We start from the raw sequence: 19,847 nt of genomic DNA, 5'->3' as shown, positions 1-19,847 counted from the left end.
TATAAGATTTTATTGCAAGAGTGTTATACCTCTTGTTATACCTTTGCTGAGTAATTCGATGTGGCGGCCTGTGCAACGAGCACACCGACGAACCACCAGATACATAGTATGCGCGGCGGCGACCATCCTCGGGAAACGAAACACGCGAAGATCGGTTCCGAGGTCGATCGTCGTTTGTAAAATAATCGAATGGCGAGACAAAAGTTCGGACAAACGAATGCAAACGACGAACATTCGCTCGCGTACGCTGGAACAGGACGGTCGACGATCCGTACAAATAACGAACCATACATATCAACGAGCCTCATTTAGTCTCATTTATTTCACCCGAGATCCACATAGACAAGTAAGTATTTTTATTGCTATTATTTGTTACCATTAGTGTTTTCTCTTACGCTTTTTCGCTATATATATTTTTTTTATATAATCCTGTGAACTACAATACAGTGAAATCTCGTTGTATGTACCGCCGTTATTTTTACCTACACGAATACGAAATCGGACAATGTTGTGGCCGCAACGGCTCTCGAGCTTCTTCGTTGGAAACGTAAAGTTGGCACTGTTATACAACGAGATTTCACTGTATTCAGTCATGCTACACAAATTTTGACTGTATTTTCCAATTCTAGGCAACTACAGAATGGAGATGAAAACGTGGACAGTGGTACAATTTATAGAGGATGGCAGCGTAGAGGCTGTTCCGTCCAGGTGGTTAGAGGGCGAGAATTGTTATTGGCCACCGTACCAAAGGGCACGTTTAATCACAGCCCTTAAAAAATGGAGGCCAGTAGCAATTTATGGTCCAAATATAAAGTAAAAATTTTTAAAAATAGCACTTTCGGTAAGTTACAACTATTATACACCATAAATGTACAATTTAAATAATAACGATTGTAACGCTTCCCTTTAATGCTTCTAGATAACTACTTGAAGGCCAGAAGGAAAGCAAGGGACGCGGAGGAAACAAGTGATCTGCAATCGGAGGCAGAATCACTGCGAATGAAGAGAAAGAGGCCATCTAACATATTTAGAGATGATAGTACCTCCTCTGATGAGGAAGCAGTTGCATTTTGTCCACCTCCAGAATTAAAAAAACAGAGGAACATTGGTATGAATACAAAAGGAAGCATAGCTCTATAAAACATTATGTACAGGTCATCCTTTCGAACATTTATTGAAATAGAGTAGTCCAATATAACCAATTAGTGTAGTAAATTAATCACTGATAATACCTATAATGCTTTTTGGATTTTTCATACCCAAGATCACACGAAGGTCATATACAATATTGTATAATATGTCATTGAAGAGGTCGTCACCCCTACTATTACATCGCGATAAAAAAAAAAATATAGTTGCATTAAAAAAAGTGATGATCTTGATATCTAGAAAAAATGACCTTGAAACAAGTTATTTCCAAATCATTGTATTGCCCCTTCGGTTAGGTTAATATTGTCCTATAACAATTTCTTCTATTATTAACACTAAGCGAGATGTTCAAGGTGGTCAAGTTAGCTTGGACACCCTGTATTACATTCATAGTTATACATCATTCTGTTTCTGTAATTAGTATATCTTTTTAATCAAAACATTTTCTTTTCAGCCGCTTGTTCGCAGTTTATTACTGAGGAATCGCAGGGGGAAGCGGTTCCAGTAAATTATGATGAGCAGTGCAGTACTGGTAAGTTAAGAAAAATATTTTAGAAATAAATAAGTTCATTTAAAAAAATATAATATCTAACATATAATCAATATTAGAGCAAACGGGGAATGCATGCTGTCAGGGATGTAAAAAGCGAGACGTTGAAATTAAGACGGTAATAGAACAGAACCAATTAACAAGGGTTCTGCTGACCGAGCTGTTAGCGGAGGTACGCTCAATCAAGGAGGCCCTGTCGAACAAAGGAAGTGGGACACCAAGCAGCATCTCCTTCCTCCGAAAATTCGATACCCTAAAATTTCCTTTGAATTCTTCGTCGGATGTCCCATTGCTGGAAGAAATTCTGAACAATCGGGACGAATTTGAAAATGCAGTAAGCCAAATTTACAGATGTTATAAATAAACTAAAAGTAATTGATATTTCGTTTTCATTGAATTAAAAGAATGTACTATTAATAAATTTTTATTTTAGGTTACGGAAATGTATAAAATAGGTGGTAATACCATGTATTCCTTTGTAAAAAGGATCCTTACCACGCTATTTACGAATGACGTTGCTCTGGAATACAGCTGGATGGGGAGGAAGGGGAAAAAGCCCTTCCACTGCATGAAAATTGCGGAGCTCGTAATATGTAATTATCACCCTTAATTTGGTATTGCTATAATAACGATGATTCATATTGTTACGGATTGGGACGGAAAATAAATTATGCTGTACGGGACTAGCACTTTATTCTACCGTCGAACGGCCGTCACTTACACTGAGTAAATTTACAAGGAATATGTACAATGTGAAGCCCACCGGTTGGACTTCAGGTTACAATAAATGTGTGAAACCGAGAGAGTTTATGATTATTCTCCGCTGAGCTGAGGAGAATCCCGAAACCGAAATGATATAGCTAGACCGGTCCCACGACGCGCGACGTCTGAGCTACTATTTAACGATTTGAGAACTATTTCGCGATGTTGACGTTGAGAGATGAACAAACGATCTGATCGTCGACGAGTCGCGAGCGGTTTCTATCACCGCCGGAATGATGATTTGGCGGAATTTGAACCCGGGCCAATTAGAATTCTAATAGCGGCGTCGATAATCGATCCGGCGGTGGCAGCCTATGGCACGACTCGTCGTCGATCGACCGTCGATCTCGCGGCGACAATAGCACCTGCCAATAGCGGGGCGGCGCGGTGGATCTCGCGTTCGAGATCTGACGCCACGCGCAGCCAATCCCAAACATTCCGCCCGCCTCGTCATTCATTGACGAAACTGCGCAGCATGAATGGATCGGCAACGAGTGGCGGAGTAGAGTGAACAATGTGTCGTGCGTGAAAAAATGGAAATTTACAGTGAATCAAGTGAAGATGAGGTGAATGTACAGTGAGGATGAAGTGCATTAATGAGGTGAGTGAATTCTAATTACAATGGGCGGATGAGTTGAACCATTAGCCTAGAGTGAACTTAACCTAAAATGTGCCTACTGTGAATTTCGTTGTAGGCGAGGATCGGGAGAACCGCTCATCCGGTCAGTCTCGGAGGCCTCGCTCGTACCCCCTTCCCCATCGTCCGGTGGCAGCAAGGGAATTAGTTTGTGCACCGGCCGGAGGAATTGCGACGTGCCGGTGCGAACTGTCGCGACTCGAATTGAAGCGTCTGTTCCCGGGTGCACGGTTACGACGCGAGCAAGCGGCCACTGCGTAGGCGGAAGAATTTCGCTTTTAATTAAAACAAGAGCTCCGGCCTTGATCCGGGCCTTATCCTGGAGCCATTTGACTCGAGGTTGCAGCGAGTTTAGATATTCCCGAGACCAGCGCTTCCAGAAATGCTGCTGCATCTGCTGCACGAGTTGCCACCGGTTTAAGCGAGACGCGGGAAGGTCCGCGAGGCTGGGCTCCGGGATCGCCGTAAGCGGTTCTCCGATCAGGAAGTGCCCAGGTGTAAGAGCCACTGGGTCCTCCGGGTCGTCGGACAAGGGCATTAAGGGCCTGGAATTGAGACAAGCCTCGATACCGGTCAGGAGCGTGGTCAGCTGCTCGAAGGTCAGTCGCTGCTCGCCGATGATCCTGCGGAGGTGGTGCTTCACGGACTTCACGGCAGCCTCCCAGATTCCGCCGAAGTGTGGAGCCGATGGGGGATTGAATTTCCAGCGGATGCCTTCACGAGAGGCTGCGGCGAAATGGCCTTCCCCCTGGTTCCCTGCTTCTCGAAGAAGTGCCCGGAGCTCGTGGTTGGCACCGACGAAATTCCGCCCGCAGTCGCTGTACAATTGGGCGCAGCGCCCTCGCCGTGCCGTGAACCGCCGTAGAGCGCCCAGGAATGCATCGGTGGACCCGTCGGACGCAGCTTCCAGATGCACAGCCTTCGTGGAAAGGCAGATGAAGACAGCGATGTATCCCTTCGAGGTACGCTGACCACGGCCACGACCGGCTCGGAGCTGGATTGGTCCCGCGTAATCAATCCCAGACCTGAAAAAGGGACGACATGGAGTCACTCGAGTTACCGGCAAGTTTCCCATTTTTGTTAACGCCGTTTGTCCTCTCCAGCGTATGCAGGTGATACATCGCCTGATACAGGACTTGACCATTGGCCGACCCTTGAGTATCCAGCACTCCTGCCGCAGAGTGGCGAGCGTCAGTTGAGTCCCCCCATGGAGGCATCGCCTGTGAGCCGCGTCAACCCACAACCTGGCCAAGGGTGAGTCATCGGGGAGTATGGCGGGATGCGTCCTGTCATAGGCGAGGTTGGCGACCTGAAGGCGGCCTCCAACACGCAGCACTCCGTCTGCATCCATAAACGGGCTGAGTTTAGCTAACCGGCTCTTGGCTGGGACTGGTTGGCCCTTCCTGAGCGCCCGAATCTCCTCCTCGAAATGTGAAGCCTGCTCCTGCCGCAAAAGGGTGAGTTGGCACGTGTGTACTTCCGAGGCTGAGAGGGTTGACTCTCCGTTTCTCCTTCCAGGAATCCAACGACGACACCAGGCCAGGACTCGGAGCAGGCGAGTCAGGTTAGAGAACCGCTCGATCATGGAACCGGATGGGCTCTCCAACCTGCGAACAACGTGGTGCACTGCGAGTTCAGCTCCCTCGTCGCTAGCCTCCGGATCCGATGAGGCCCGAGGGTGGCCGGGTGATGTGAGCCATCCGGGTCCTCGCCACCACAGATCGAAGCTCGGAAGCTCCGAAGGATACAGGCCTCGGGAAGCGCAGTCAGCCGGGTTCTCCGCGCTGCGGACGTGATGCCACTTGGCGAAGGGCGTCATCCGCTGAATTTCTGCGACTCGCAACGTATGTAGGCCAGCGGGAAGGATGACCCTGAATCCAGCTGAGGGCCACCGAAGAGTCGCTCCAGAGGTGTAGGTCGGCATCCTGCAGGTCGAGCACCTTGCTAACGTGCTGGACGAGTCGAGCTAGAAGGAAGGCGGCGCAGAGCTCTAGTCGGGGCAGCGAGACTCGTTTGAGCGGCGCGACCCTCGATTTGGCGACGATCAACGAGACGGTAGCTGCTCCCTCCTCGTTGACAGTGCGGGAGTATACGACGGCAGCGTAGGCGCGCTCCGATGCGTCGGCGAACCCGTGGATCTCGAGCGCCTGGTGGGGCCCGCGGATTCCGAGCCATCGAGGGACGCTGACGGTTTGGAGTGTCGGCAGCTGCTGTTGGAACTTCTGCCAGAGAAGTTCCTCCTTGTCGGGCAGTGGTGCGTCCCAGTCAACCTTCAGGAGCCATAAGGACTGCATCAGGACCTTGGCGACGATCGTGACCGGGGCTAGCCAGCCGAGCGGGTCGAATAGCTGAGCAGTACCGCTGAGCACAGATCGCTTTGTATATCCTGAGTTTCGGGTCGAGGCGGCAGCGGAGACCTGAAAGCAATCCAATGACGGGAGCCAGCGGATACCTAGGACGCTGTGAGACGTAGGAGAGTCCCATTCGACTATCCCCTTCCGTTCCTCGGGGGAGAGTCCTTCCAGGAGTTCCCTTGAGTTGGCTGCCCACTTCCGAAGAGGAAATCCGCCCGCAATGAGGAGTTCTCGAATTTCCTGCTGCTTGCTCCGAGCCTCGGGAAGGGAGTCAGCTCCGGTGAGGACGTCGTCCATGTAGATGTCCCTCTGGACGGCCTGCGAGCCTCGAGGGTACCGATGCTCTTCCAGTTGGGCGAGTTGGTGCAGGCAGCGAATAGCCAGGTAAGGAGCACAGGCGAGCCCGTAGGTTACGGTACTCAGCTCGTAATCTACGATGCCTTCCCGTTGTGCAGGTCTCCACACGATCCTCTGCCACCGTCGGTCCTCGGGATGAACGAGAATCTGCCGGTACATCTTCTCTATGTCAGCAGAGAAGACGAATCGGTGCCGACGCCACTTCAGCAGCACGTCCGCCAGATTCGGTAGCAGGTTCGGGCCCCGGAGGAGGAAGTCGTTGATAGACTTCCCGTTCGACGAGGGCATGGAGCCGTTAAAAACTACCCTCAGTTTGGTCGTAGTGCTGCTCTCCCGCAGCACCCCGTGATGAGGAAGGTAGTAGGTGTTCACATGAGCGGGAGATGTCGAGGACATGTGCCCAAGCGCCTCGTAGGTGGCCAGGAAGTCTTGGTAAGCTACCCTGAACTCCGTGGAACGACGAAACTTGGAGCTCAGGCCGTCAAGTGTCCGCACGGCGGTGCGCCTGGATTCTCCCAACTCCGGTCGGGTCTTGAACGGCAAACGCACCATGAACCGTCCATCTGGCTGCCGATTGTAGGACGCGGCGAAGTGGTCCTCGGCTCTGCGGTCCTCCTCCGTGACAGGAATCGACACCTCGATCTCTTCTTGCTCCCAGAACCTAGACAAGGAGGCCATCAGCTCTCGATCTACTCGGCAGTGGTGAACGGGGGCCTCGACCCGATCCGCTGAACCCCTGCAGCTCGCCGACTGGGATCCTCCTGTCAAGATCCAGCCGAAGAGGGTTTCCTGAGCAACTGGCGTGTGTGGGGGCCCCTTCTTGACACCTTCGAGGAGTATGAGGCCGTAGGACTCGGCTCCCAGGAGAATGTCGACCGGATCGGAGTGATGGAAGCCCGGGTCAGCCAATTTCAGCCCCTGAATGTGAGGCCAGCCGCCGGGCGATGGTAGATGCCTAGGCTGATACGTCGAGAGTTCGGAGATCACGTAGGCCTGAATCCTTAACGGTGTCTCCTGCCCGTGATGAGTCCAGATGGTCAGCTCCGTCTTCCCCCGGGTAAACTGAGCCCTTGAGCGGCCGACTCCGCGAAGAGGAATACGGGCCTGATTTCTCCGGAGGCCAAGCCGCTGCGTCAGTGCTTCGGAGACTAGTGAGACTTCGCTTCCGGGGTCTATGAGTACTCGGACAAGACTGCGGTGACCAAGCGGACCTAGAACTGACACCCGAGCGGTACCGAGAATAACCGCGGAACTACTTACGGGCGTGGACACCTGCTGCACGTGAATTCCAGCTGAGCTATTCTCCTGAGCGGGTGGAGCTGCATCGTGAATCATCGTGTGGTGTTTCCCCTCGCACCGCTGGCAGCGTTTAGCAGACTTGCAATCGTGCGCTTGGTGGTTGCCGAGGCAGTTTAAGCACAGGCTCAGTCTTCGGACCGTGTCCTTGCGCTCGGCGGGAGTCTGATCGCGGAATTGTCGGCAGTTCTGGATGTAATGCTGGTCCTGGCAAAGACAGCAGGACCTCCCGGCAGCGCCAACCTTGGACACCTGGTGCACCTTGAAGCCCCGGGCCTGCGAGGTTTTCCGGGGTGCTGTACCTTCCGACTGGGGGGCCTCTAATGCTTCGCAGGTTTGTATGCGACCGATCATGAAGGTCTTCAGTTGCTCCAGCGTGGGTAATTCTTTACAGAACTTCACCGACTCCTCCCACTCACGCCGCGACTGCCGGTCAAGCCGCTCGACGGTTAGTTCGACGATCCAATCTGTGGCGTTGGTGACCGGACGATCCAGATTGGCCAGAGCATCGACGGCGTCGAAGGTCTCGTCGAAAAGCCGCTGCATCTCGGCGGAGGACTCCTTATGGACCGGAGGGAGCTTCGTCAGCAGTCGGATTTGAGCCTGTACTAGCAACCGTCGATTCTCGAAGCGATCCTCCAGCTTCTCCCAGGCGACTTGGAAATTCTCAGCGGTCGTCTTGACGTTCTTCAGTAGGGACGCTGCGCTGCCCTTCATGCATCCCTTTAAATAATGGAGACGCTCGACCGGAGAGAGAGAAGCGTCCGCAATGATAAGCGACGTAAATAGATCGCGAAACGGAGGCCAGTCCTTGTACTGTCCGTCGAACGTTGGAAGAGACATCTTGGGCAACACTGCGCGTGACCTTGCGGAGGTCGTCTCGCCTGCCGTTGCGTTTGAATTTGTTGCTTCCTTAACGGTCGCCGCGGCCTTCAGCTCTGATATCATGTCTCGCAACAATCCAGACTGTTCGATGAAATCCAGCTGGACGTCCTCGTACTCATCGGCCTTGAGGTATGAGCTTTCCCGAACCTTCGTGTCCGTCTCAGCTGCGGCTCTAACGAGAGAATCTCCCTTCCGAAAATCAGCCCACAGCTCTTGCAGCGTGCTAAGGCCAGCTTGCAGCATTCCCATGGAGATGTTGGCTTTTCCTCGCTTCTTCAGGTTTACAACGATTCGGGAGATCCGTTGGCCGATGATCCGTTGATTTCCCACAAGGTCAGCCATTGTTTGGTTCACGAATTCAAACTTACACTAAGGTCACGAAGTATTAACTGTTCACTTTTCAGTGGACTGCAGCACTGAATCCGGCTCGAAGGACCAATGTTACGGATTGGGACGGAAAATAAATTATGCTGTACGGGACTAGCACTTTATTCTACCGTCGAACGGCCGTCACTTACACTGAGTAAATTTACAAGGAATATGTACAATGTGAAGCCCACCGGTTGGACTTCAGGTTACAATAAATGTGTGAAACCGAGAGAGTTTATGATTATTCTCCGCTGAGCTGAGGAGAATCCCGAAACCGAAATGATATAGCTAGACCGGTCCCACGACGCGCGACGTCTGAGCTACTATTTAACGATTTGAGAACTATTTCGCGATGTTGACGTTGAGAGATGAACAAACGATCTGATCGTCGACGAGTCGCGAGCGGTTTCTATCACCGCCGGAATGATGATTTGGCGGAATTTGAACCCGGGCCAATTAGAATTCTAATAGCGGCGTCGATAATCGATCCGGCGGTGGCAGCCTATGGGACGACTCGTCGTCGATCGACCGTCGATCTCGCGGCGACAATAGCACCTGCCAATAGCGGGGCGGCGCGGTGGATCTCGCGTTCGAGATCTGACGCCACGCGCAGCCAATCCCAAACACATATGCAAATCACTAAAAAAAGAAACTCTTATTCAAGGTGCTGCAGAAAGGGCGAAAATAAACGGCAATCGGCGAGACACCGAAGTAGCCATTCAACTATGGTTGAAGAGGGCGGCCGACCGAAAGAATGCCATACAAAAGAAATTTTAAGTTTTGTTTTGATTTTGATTTTGATTTTGATTTCGATTTCGATTTCGATTTCGATTTCGATTTCGATTTCGATTTCGATTTCGATTTCGATTTCGATTTCGATTTCGATTTCGATTTCGATTTCGATTTCGATTTCGATTTCGATTTCGATTTCGATTTCGATTTCGATTTCGATTTCGATTTCGATTTCGATTTCGATTTCGATTTCGATTTCGATTTCGATTTCGATTTCGATTTCGATTTCGATTTCGATTTCGATTTCGATTTCGATTTCGATTTCGATTTCGATTTCGATTTCGATTTCGATTTCGATTTCGATTTCGATTTCGATTTCGATTTCGATTTCGATTTCGATTTCGATTTCGATTTCGATTTCGATTTCGATTTCGATTTCGATTTCGATTTCGATTTCGATTTCGATTTCGATTTCGATTTCGATTTCGATTTCGATTTCGATTTCGATTTCGATTTCGATTTCGATTTCGATTTCGATTTCGATTTCGATTTCGATTTCGATTTCGATTTCGATTTCGATTTCGATTTCGATTTCGATTTCGATTTCGATTTCGATTTCGATTTCGATTTCGATTTCGATTTCGATTTCGATTTCGATTTCGATTTCGATTTCGATTTCGATTTCGATTTCGATTTCGATTTCGATTTCGATTTCGATTTCGATTTCGATTTCGATTTCGATTTCGATTTCGATTTCGATTTCGATTTCGATTTCGATTTCGATTTCGATTTCGATTTCGATTTCGATTTCGATTTCGATTTCGATTTTAATTTTAATTTTAATTTTAATTTTAATTTTAATTTTAATTTTAATTTTAATTTTAATTTTAATTTTAATTTTAATTTTAGTTTTACTTTTAAGCTTAACTTTAACTTATTTAATATTAAGTTTATGTTCTGGCGAGTAGGGTGCGGCGTTAGATGTAATTAGGTTAAGAGCGATTTAGGTTTAAGTGAGGGGAAGGGTATGAATTTGTAACCCTGAGGGGATCAAATAAACTAATTGATTGATATTAAGTTTATGTTGTATTATTCGTTTAACTTGTTTAATGTTAATTTTAAGTTTATCTTTAAATAGTATTATTTGTTTAAGTGTGTTTAATTTTAAGTTTAACTTTATGTAGTATTATTTGTTTGAGCTTGATAATAAAATGAATATACTTTGAACTCGTTTTTCTTTAAAAATTTTTCTCTCCCAATCCCTAATTAATCCCTATTTAATCCCTCTTTAATTACATTTTACTAAAATTTATGAACGTCTTAAAGACCTTTGTTTCGAGACGTCTTAAAGACGTCTGACAGACGTTTTAAAGACGTCTTAAAGACGTCTAACAGACGTTTTAAAGGCGTCTGACAGACGTTTTAAAGACGTCTTAAAGACGTCTAACAGACATTTTAAAGGCGTCTAACAGACGTCTTAAAGACGTCTAACAGACGTTTTAAAGACGTCTTTAAGACGTACAGTTTTATAACAAAGACGTTCCAGAGACGTTCACAAGACGTTCGGAAGACGTTCGTAGGACATTCAAGACGTCTTTAAGACGTCTGAATGTCCATCGACAGACGTCTTTAAGACGTCTTTAAGACGTCTCTGTGCTATCTGGGGTCCGGGTGCGAGCGACCCCCCACCGCGATCTGATTTGGGGACGACGAGTGGGGCGTCCCGTCGGTCCGGAGTCGGAGTGGATTCGCGGCCACCGTGCGCTCGGCCGCCAGTGAGGAAACACCAGTCCACTAGAATCTCGCCGAGCCGCGGTGGTTCCTACCGACCACCCGTAGATACGGAATCCGAGGAATCCTTCGCATCGCGCCGTACAAAATTAGCGAACCCTGCTCGATTCGCGTTCCCGTCGTAATAGCGAATCCCGTTCGCTTCGCGTTCCCACCGTAATAGCGAATCCCGCTCGCTCGCGTTACCGCCGCGCAAAATAGCGAATCCTGCTCGCTTCGCGTTCCCGCCGTAATAGCGAATCCTGCTCGCTCGCGTTACCGCCGCACAAAATAGCGAATCCCGCTCGCTTCGCGTTCCCGCCGTAATAGCGAATCCCGCTCCCTCGCGTTACCGCCGCGCAAAAATAGCGAATCCTGCTCGCTTCGCGTTCCCGCCGTAATAGCGAATCCTGCTCGCTCGCGTTTCCGCCGTAATAGCGAATCCTGCTCGCTCCGCGTTACCGCCGTATTAGCGAATCCTGCTCGCTTCGCGTTTCCGCCGTAATAGCGAATCCTGCTCGCTCCGCGTTACCGCCGTATTAGCGAATCCTGCTCGCTCCGCGTTACCGCCGTATAAGCGAATCCTGCTCGCTCCGCGTTCCGCCGTATTTTCCGCGCGTATTAGGTTTAAGATAAGTTAAGTTTAGAATAACGTGCCGTTTCTTCGTGCTAATTACAGCCAGCCGTCGCACCGGGGCCCGCCAGCCGGGAACCGTCAGCACTACCCGGGGCGAGCCGCCGCCGGCAATAAACATATACTTATTCTAAAAGGGTCTCCGATTATTTCACCCGCTGTCCTCTCCGCCGACCCTGGCCGCTGAGCAAATCCAGGAGAGGACAGAACTCCTTCCTTCCACGACTAACGCTCGCGAAGGAAAACGCAACCGTTACATGGCGCCCAAACAGGGACTGGCTGTATTTTTTTGCATTAGGAAGCGACACTTAGTTCAGTAAGAATTTAGATTTAAGCTACGCGTTTCCGTTCAACGCAAATTGTAAATAATACCTCGCGTTCCGTAACTCTTTTCTCCGGCCGAATTAATGTACTCCGCGCAGTAACCGCCGCGCCGCGATCCCGTATCATTTTTAGGAGAAAGCCTCGTCCCGAAGAGATAGCATGGGAGTCTCATGGGTATACCGGCTCACTAAGGAGCAATTAAAGCAGGAGCTCCGCGAGCTTGGAACCGGCACCGGAGGCACCGTGGTCCAGCTGAGGCAGAGGCTGGTGGCCTACGTCCGCCGGAATCCCGAAGCCTACTCGGACAAACCCGAGGATGAGCCCGGGTATAAAGAAGAGGTCGACCGGACCCGGGACCTGGAAGAATTCCACAACGACCTGGTCAACGGGCTCGATGGGGACGATGCATCGACCCCCCTCCGTCCAGCCGTCCCGCCGGTCTGCGAATCAACCGTACCGACCACACAAATCCTCGACCATATGAGGAAATGGAACTGCCACTTCGACGGGCGAGACCCGTACGCATTTTTGGAGCGCGTACGGGAACTACAGGGGACGTACCGTCTGACCGACCAGCAGTTGTTACACGGGTTCCCTGAGCTCCTTCGCGGGGACGCTCAGTTATGGTACCGAGATATAGTACCAACCATCTCCTCGTGGGAAGAGCTCGAGGATCAGCTCCGACGGTACTTCCTGCCGCCTCGGGAACTCCGGAACTTGGACCGCCAGATTACCGAAAGACAACAAGGCCTAAACGAACCGATCCGGACCTTCGTTACCGCCATGGTCACTCTTATCCGCCGGCGTGGGGGATATACCACCGAGCGAAAGCTCGACACGCTGTATTACAATATGCGCCCGGGGCTCCGCGTGCATATCCGGCGCGGCGAATTCAGCGACACCGCCCAGCTAATACAGCGAGTCGAGGAAATCGAGGAGGACCTCCGGCTAGACGCCCGTAGCTCACGTTCCGCTCCGTCCGGGAGGAGTACCAGCACCAGACCGACTCTCGCCGTTACCGGTACCTACCAGCGCACGACTCATTGCTGGAGGTGCAAACGGCCTGGACACGACCGATTCTCTTGTACCAACGCCGCAGTCCGGTTCTGCTCCTTTTGCGGGCAAGACGACGTCCTGACAAAGGATTGCCAGTGTCACGGCCGTACCAATCGGACGGGAAACGAGCCACGGGCCGGACCACCGTAACACCTCGTCCGGCCCCTGAATTCATTGACAATCGCATTTATGCCACCGTTACCATCGGAAACCACTAGGCCAGGGCCCTCATAGACACTGGGTCGGCATGCTCGTTTATCAGCGGCCCGATGGCACGCCGCTGCCTCGCATCAGGATGGCATATGCAAGCCGAGGACACGGTCGCCACCATGGCCGATGGCACAAGAGCCGACCTCACCCGAAGCGTTCGGGGAACCGCCACCGTCGAAGGCATTCCCATGAACCACCCGTACTACATCCTGGAGGGACTAGAGTACGAGATGCTCCTAGGGATGGATATCCTCCAGAAATACCGGATCCAGATCCACCTCGGGGAACGTCGTATCCATCCGGGCCACCCCGAAACTACCGGAATTTCCTGCGCCTTAACAACTCCGGCCGGGCTCGCCAATCTCACTAGTCACCAGGACCAGCGATTGCGAGAGTTCATCAGCCGGCAGCAAACCTCGTTCGAAGGCATCCGCGGCGTAACCCCTCTGGCACAACACGAGATTCGGCTTCTCGAAACTACGCCGATTAAACAACGATACCGGCCCCGTAATCCCGCGATGCAGGCCATTATTGACGACGAAGTCACTAAAATGCTCTCCGAAGGGGTAGTCCAGCCGTCACGGAGCCCCTGGAGCTCGCCGATCGTCATCGCGAGGAAAAAGGACGGGAAGTACCGCTTCTGCGTCGACTTTCGACGACTAAATAAGGTAACAAAGAAGGACGCCTACCCTCTGCCGCACATCAACGCCACGCTCGATAAACTACGGGGCGCCCGATATCTGTCGACGATCGACCTAAAGAATGGGTACTGGCAGGTTCCCCTCACACCGGCCAGCCGGCCGCTGACCGCGTTTACCGTACCAGGAAAAGGGCTACTGGAGTTCACCGTCATGCCCTTCGGCCTGCACTCCGCTCCATCAACGTTCCAACGACTGCTGGACAACGTCATCTCGCCTGACCTCGCACCGTACGCCTTCGCGTACCTAGATGACATTGTCGTTGCCAGTCCAACGTTCGAAGAGCACCTGAGTATGCTGGCAGAGGTCTTTCAGCGGCTCCGAGCAGCGAACCTGCGGCCGAACTGGGAGAAATGCCACTTCGCGCGCCAGCAGCTCAAATACCTGGGGCATATAGTCGACCAAGACGGGCTACATACCGACCCGGAGAAGGTCGCCGCCGTGGCCCAACTCGCCCGGCCCCAGAATGGGAAAGAGCTACGCCGTTTTCTCGGGCTCCTATCCTGGTACCGCCGTTTCCTACCGGACGTCTCGCAAACCGCCACACCCTTGACCAGTCTCCTGAAGAAGGCGACAAAGTGGAACTGGGGCGAGGAACAGCAGGTCGCCTTCGAAGAATTACGACGACGACTCACCGAGGCTCCGGTACTGGCCGTTCCCGACTGGGAGCAGCAATTCACGCTGCAAACCGACGCGAGCCGAGAAGGCCTCGGCGCCGTCCTGACGCAACCCGGCGCGCAGGGCGAGCGCGTGATCGCATACGCCAGTCGGACCCTCAACAAAGCGGAGCGGAATTACTCGGCAACCGAACTCGAATGCCTGGCCGTACGCTGGGGCATTTGGAAGATGAGGCACTACCTCGAGGGCTATCATTTCATCGTCCTGACCGACCACCAGTCCCTGAAGTGGTTGGAAAAGATCGACAACCCGTCGGGAAGACTCGCCCGATGGGCAATGGAACTCGGCCAATGGGACTTCGAGATCCGCTATCGCCGAGGCCCCGAGAACACCGTCGCCGACGCTCTCTCGAGGAATCCGATTCCCACCTGTGCCGCCGGACCACGCCCCCAATGCAGCTGGTACCAACGGATGCTCAACAACGTCAGGAAGCAGCCTGCCGAACACCCGGAATACTGCATACGACAAGGGCAGTTATACCGGCACATCCTGCACTCTCTCGAATTCCACGAGAACCAGCCCGACGACCAATGGAAGCTATGCGTGGCATCCCCGGATCGACCACGCGTCCTGCAAGAAGCTCACGATGATCCGACCGCCGGCCACCTGGGGGTGGCAAAAACACTGGCTCGACTTTGCCGCTTCTACTACTGGCCCGGGATGCTCCGCGAAGGCGCACAATATGTACAGGCCTGCGATACATGCCAGAAGCATAAGGCCTCCCAGCAGACACCAGCCGGTCTTATGCACGCCACCGCCGTCCAGCAACCATGGGAGATGGTCTCCGCCGACCTCATAGGACCCCTACCGCGATCCAGTTCCGTAAACACCACTCTGCTCGTGATGCAGGACCGATATACGAAGTGGGTGGAGCTCCGACCTCTTCGCAGGGCTACCAGCGGGGCCATCGTCCAAGCAGTGCGGGAACTGATCGTTCTGCGACACGGGTGCCCGGCCATCTTCGTCACCGACAACGGTCGACAATTCATCGGCAAGGAAATGGAGCAGGCACTCAGGGAGTGGGGAATAACCCACCGACGCAGTCCTCCTTACGCCCCACAATGCAACCCGGTGGAGCGAGTTAATCGGGTGATCAAGACCATGATCGGCCAATACAGTGGTCAACAGCAACGAACCTGGGATCGCTACTGTCCGGAAATCGCTTTCGCGTACAACACCGCGCAGCATAGCGTGACCGGGTACTCCCCGGCTTACCTGAACTCCGGTCGCGAATTTATCCCGCCCGGGACCTTCCGTCATCAAACCGGAACACGCACCAGCTCACCGCTCCAGAATCGGATCCAGCGATTACAAGAGGCCCGCGAGCTAGTCACCTGCAACCTCGCCCGTAATTTCCAGCAGCAACAAAGGCACTTTGATCGCCACCGGCGAGCTTGGGTCCCGACTATCGGCTCGCTCGTGCTTCGACGGAACCATGTCCTGTCAAACAAAGCCGCCTTCCGGAACGCCAAGTTGTCCGCACGGTATACCGGCCCATTCACCGTCCAACGCCGGGTCTCACCCGTTATCGTGGACTTACGCGATGCCGCCGGGCGATTAGTTCGGCACATCCACGTGCGCGACCTAAAACAATATTTTGCCGCCGACCGAAAGGACGTTTTGCCGACACCGTCCCGAGGACCCGCAACCAGTTCCAGGAAGATCAAGGGAACCGCTGAGGGGACGAGATCGAGTCCGCGCCTGCGCACCGATATTTCCGATCACTCAACCGACACCAGAGAAGGCCAAGACCAAGGAGCTCTCGGCATTCAACATGCAGCACGCAAACGGAGAGGACCAAAACCGAGCTGCCTTCCTCCGCGAGCTCGAGGAGGCCTACACCCGTCACGGCGTCTTCAACCCCGAAGAGGCGCTGAACCGGCACCTCCAGCCACCCGGGCCGCGACGAGCGACACGGCCCCGGCCAATCACTCCGGCCGCTCGCCCGCCACGCTGGGGATACACTCCCACCGAGGAAGCCAGGCGGGTGCACCGACCCCCTCCCCGGGGGGTAGGTCCCCGACGACCACTGATGCCGGAGCCTGCCGTCCGGCGCACGGCTCTGTTGATGAGTCCGCGGCCGCAACCCACTCGGCGGGGTCCGCGGAAGGCCGTCACGCAGCCCCGGCCCCCGGGAGGGATCCCAGCGCTGGCCATCGCCGTCCGGCCACCCGCTCCACCACGGGCAAAGCCACACCGCCGCTCAGAGGCACCCCATTGCGGCCTGCCGGGCCATCCGGCCCCTCGGGGAACCGCGGAGCCGCGACAAGAAGCCGCGCTGTTCGAGGCAGTGCCTTTGGCAGCGCTCTTCGCACCACCACCGCCGCCCGTCTCTCCACTGCCCAGAACGCCGCCGCTGACCATACCGGGGCAGGCAGGAGCCACGCCGCCCCCGGTGCACACACCAACCACGGCACCGGCCGGAGTCCAGACGACACCGCCTCCCCCTGCGAACCAGGAGCCCATCCCGCTGGAGAGCAGCATGGCCAGCCGGCCACGCCGGCTGAATCACCTGCCAGAAGGCACTCCGCTGTGGTGCCAGGTCGGGGTCACCAGGTACCGGGTGACCCACGACGGATGGCGCCGCAGCCTCCGGCTCGACCAACGAACCGGGGAAATCCGCCACGTCGGAGCCCAGCGACCGCATGTAAGGCTCACTGCAATAATGTCGCTAGTTTTTCCGTTTGTACCATGTACGCGCCGACTTTCGCGAAACCGAACCGCTCCGCTCTCCGAAGAAAGGGGGGGATGCGACGAAACGGCGAAATCCGCGTTCCGTCGCGAGCTCGCACAACGGACCCAAGTGCGAGCCAATCCGCAACCGTCCCGAGCGCGAACCAATCGGAGCACGCCGCCGCTTCGCGAACATTTCGCGAGACGGTGCACTCCTCGTAGTCCGCGCTTTCTCCATAAATATCGGAGCAAACCGCGGTTAGTTCGGAGTTGGCTGGGAGCTGCTCAGCGGGAACCATCCCGAGCTCCTGACCACTCGCAGCCGCGTGTGAACACGCATACTACGGCTTCTTCCGTCTGTGTGTGCGAGCACGCTGGTGCTAGGTGGGACACGTACTACGGCTTCTTCCGTGTGCGTGCGACACCAGTACCGCGAGGAAGTCTCGAGTGAGCAGACGGACGGGAGCAGTGTCTCCGGGCGCTACTGCTCGTCGCGCGCTCCAGCTCTCTCCCCCCTTCCCGATTCCTTTCCGCCGATCCTGCGAAATTCGCTCACCGGTCCGCGACCTGGCGTCTCGTCACATTCGTGACAGTCCTCGTCGGATCGCAGCCGCGTCTGGAGCTCGTCCTGTACGAGCCACGACGTTGGTGACGGGAAGCTCGTTCTCTGGGAACGTCCGGGTGCGAGCGACCCCCCACCGCGATCTGATTTGGGGACGACGAGTTGGGCGTCCCGTCGGTCCGGAGTCGGAGTGGATTCGCGGCCACCGTGCGCTCGGCCGCCAGCAAGGAAACACCAGTCCACTAGAATCTCGCCGAGCCGCGGTGGTTCCTACCGACCACCCGTAGATACGGAATCCGAGGAATCCTTCGCATCGCGCCGTACAAAATTAGCGAACCCTGCTCGATTCGCGTTCCCGTCGTAATAGCGAATCCCGTTCGCTTCGCGTTCCCGCCGTAATAGCGAATCCTGCTCGCTCGCGTTACCGCCGCACAAAATAGCGAATCCCGCTCGCTTCGCGTTCCCGCCGTAATAGCGAATCCCGCTCGCTCGCGTTACCGCCGCGCAAAAATAGCGAATCCTGCTCGCTTCGCGTCCCCGCCGTAATAGCGAATCCTGCTCGCTCGCGTTTCCGCCGTAATAGCGAATCCTGCTCGCTCCGCGTTACCGCCGTATTAGCGAATCCTGCTCGCTTCGCGTTTCCGCCGTAATAGCGAATCCTGCTCGCTCCGCGTTACCGCCGTATTAGCGAATCCTGCTCGCTTCGCGTTTCCGCCGTAATAGCGAATCCTGCTCGCTCCGCGTTACCGCCGTATTAGCGAATCCTGCTCGCTTCGCGTTTCCGCCGTAATAGCGAATCCTGCTCGCTCCGCGTTCCGCCGTATTTTCCGCGCGTATTAGGTTTAAGATAAGTTAAGTTTAGAATAACGTGCCGTTTCTTCGTGCTAATTACAGCCAGCCGTCGCACCGGGGCCCGCCAGCCGGGAACCGTCAGCACTACCCGGGGCGAGTCGCCGCCGGCAATAAACATATACTTATTCTAAAAGGGTCTCCGATTATTTCACCCGCTGTCCTCTCCGCCGACCCTGGCCGCTGAGCAAATCCAGGAGAGGACAGAACTCCTTCCTTCCACGACTAACGCTCGCGAAGGAAAACGCAACCGTTACAACTTATATTTGACTCACACCGATGTCCGAGTCATCAGACGAATTCGACCACTCGGGGCTTCCCTCTAACACTGAATCAGTAACATGATCAAGTTCGTAGAGCCTCCTTTCCTCCTTCAGCGTGTGGGAGATGAAATTTCGCCAATTTTGGGGGAACACATTTTCTACGGCTGCATCTACAAATTGGCGGACATCTGCCAATTTGTAAGATGTATTTCGCGCCCTTATGAAATCTTTCATTTGTGCCCATGCCAACTCTATTGGATTTAATTCGCAGTGGTAAGGGGGAAGGCGTAGGACGGTACGTCCATTCTCATTTGCAAATGCATCAACAATATAATTGTTGCTCGGTTCTTTGTGCTTTTGCACAAGGTCCATTAATCGAAGCTTGATGTACCGTGGATCCACCGTTTCCCCCTTACCCTCCAGCCACGCGATGATATCGCTCCTTTTCCAGCTCAATGTAGGATATTTCTCCTTCTTGACGCTGTGATAAGGGGCGTTATCCATCACGATGACTGCTCCATGTGGCAGCATGGGCACAATTTTTTGGAACCATGTAAAAAATGTGTCCCCATTCATCTCCTCGTGGTAATCGCCCGTTTTTTTTTCGCCTCGAAGCAAAGGAGGGCCCCTGGTACAAACCCGTCTGCTGACCCGATGTGCGTAATTATAAGCCTCTTCCCTTTTCCCGAGGGAGCAGGTATACCCGTCGATCCCCAAAAATGGGGGGAAAATTCGGTCAGGCAACTGAGAAAGGGGGAAAACGAGACTGAGTGAGCCTCGTATACGGAATAGGGAGCCATACGCAGTATATACTACCGACCGCCTTTCTCGGTGAGAAATGTCCCCGGATGAAATAAAATGAAATAAGTTAGTAATAAGTTAGTAATAAGTGATTAAATATAAGGCGTAAGGAATTAAAAGCGTAAGAAGTACAGGAAATAGAATAGAAAACTCAAAATAGTGTCAAAATAGGAGCCCCGATAAGTTACTAAAAAATGGAAAGCAATAAATAAGAAGAAAAAAGAAAAAACTCTAGGGG

The 19,847-nt window shown here is 53.3% G+C and overlaps 3 protein-coding genes across 3 annotated transcripts; all 3 read right to left on the bottom strand.

Annotated features, from left to right (window-relative positions):
• Positions 1-3,135: 3,135 nt before the first annotated feature.
• Positions 3,136-4,683, bottom strand: LOC143363161 (uncharacterized). The gene has a single exon (XM_076803761.1). The coding sequence runs from the start codon at positions 4,681-4,683 to the stop codon at positions 3,136-3,138; it is 1,548 nt and encodes a 515-aa protein (XP_076659876.1).
• A 181-nt stretch (positions 4,684-4,864) lies between these two features.
• Positions 4,865-8,332, bottom strand: LOC143363160 (uncharacterized). The gene has a single exon (XM_076803760.1). It carries the CDS (start codon positions 8,330-8,332, stop codon positions 4,865-4,867), a length of 3,468 nt encoding a protein of 1,155 aa, XP_076659875.1.
• Positions 8,333-18,805: 10,473 nt separating this feature from the next.
• On the bottom strand, positions 18,806-19,384 carry LOC143363159 (uncharacterized). Its single transcript, XM_076803759.1, has one exon. It carries the CDS (start codon positions 19,382-19,384, stop codon positions 18,806-18,808), a length of 579 nt encoding a protein of 192 aa, XP_076659874.1.
• Between the last annotated feature and the right edge of the window lie 463 nt (positions 19,385-19,847).

Source organism: Halictus rubicundus, unplaced genomic scaffold, assembly GCF_050948215.1.
Source record: "Halictus rubicundus isolate RS-2024b unplaced genomic scaffold, iyHalRubi1_principal scaffold0025, whole genome shotgun sequence".
Lineage (NCBI taxonomy): Eukaryota > Metazoa > Arthropoda > Insecta > Hymenoptera > Halictidae > Halictus > Halictus rubicundus.
Note: the sequence above shows the minus strand (reverse complement) of the source record. Positions and strands in the feature narration are given on the sequence as shown.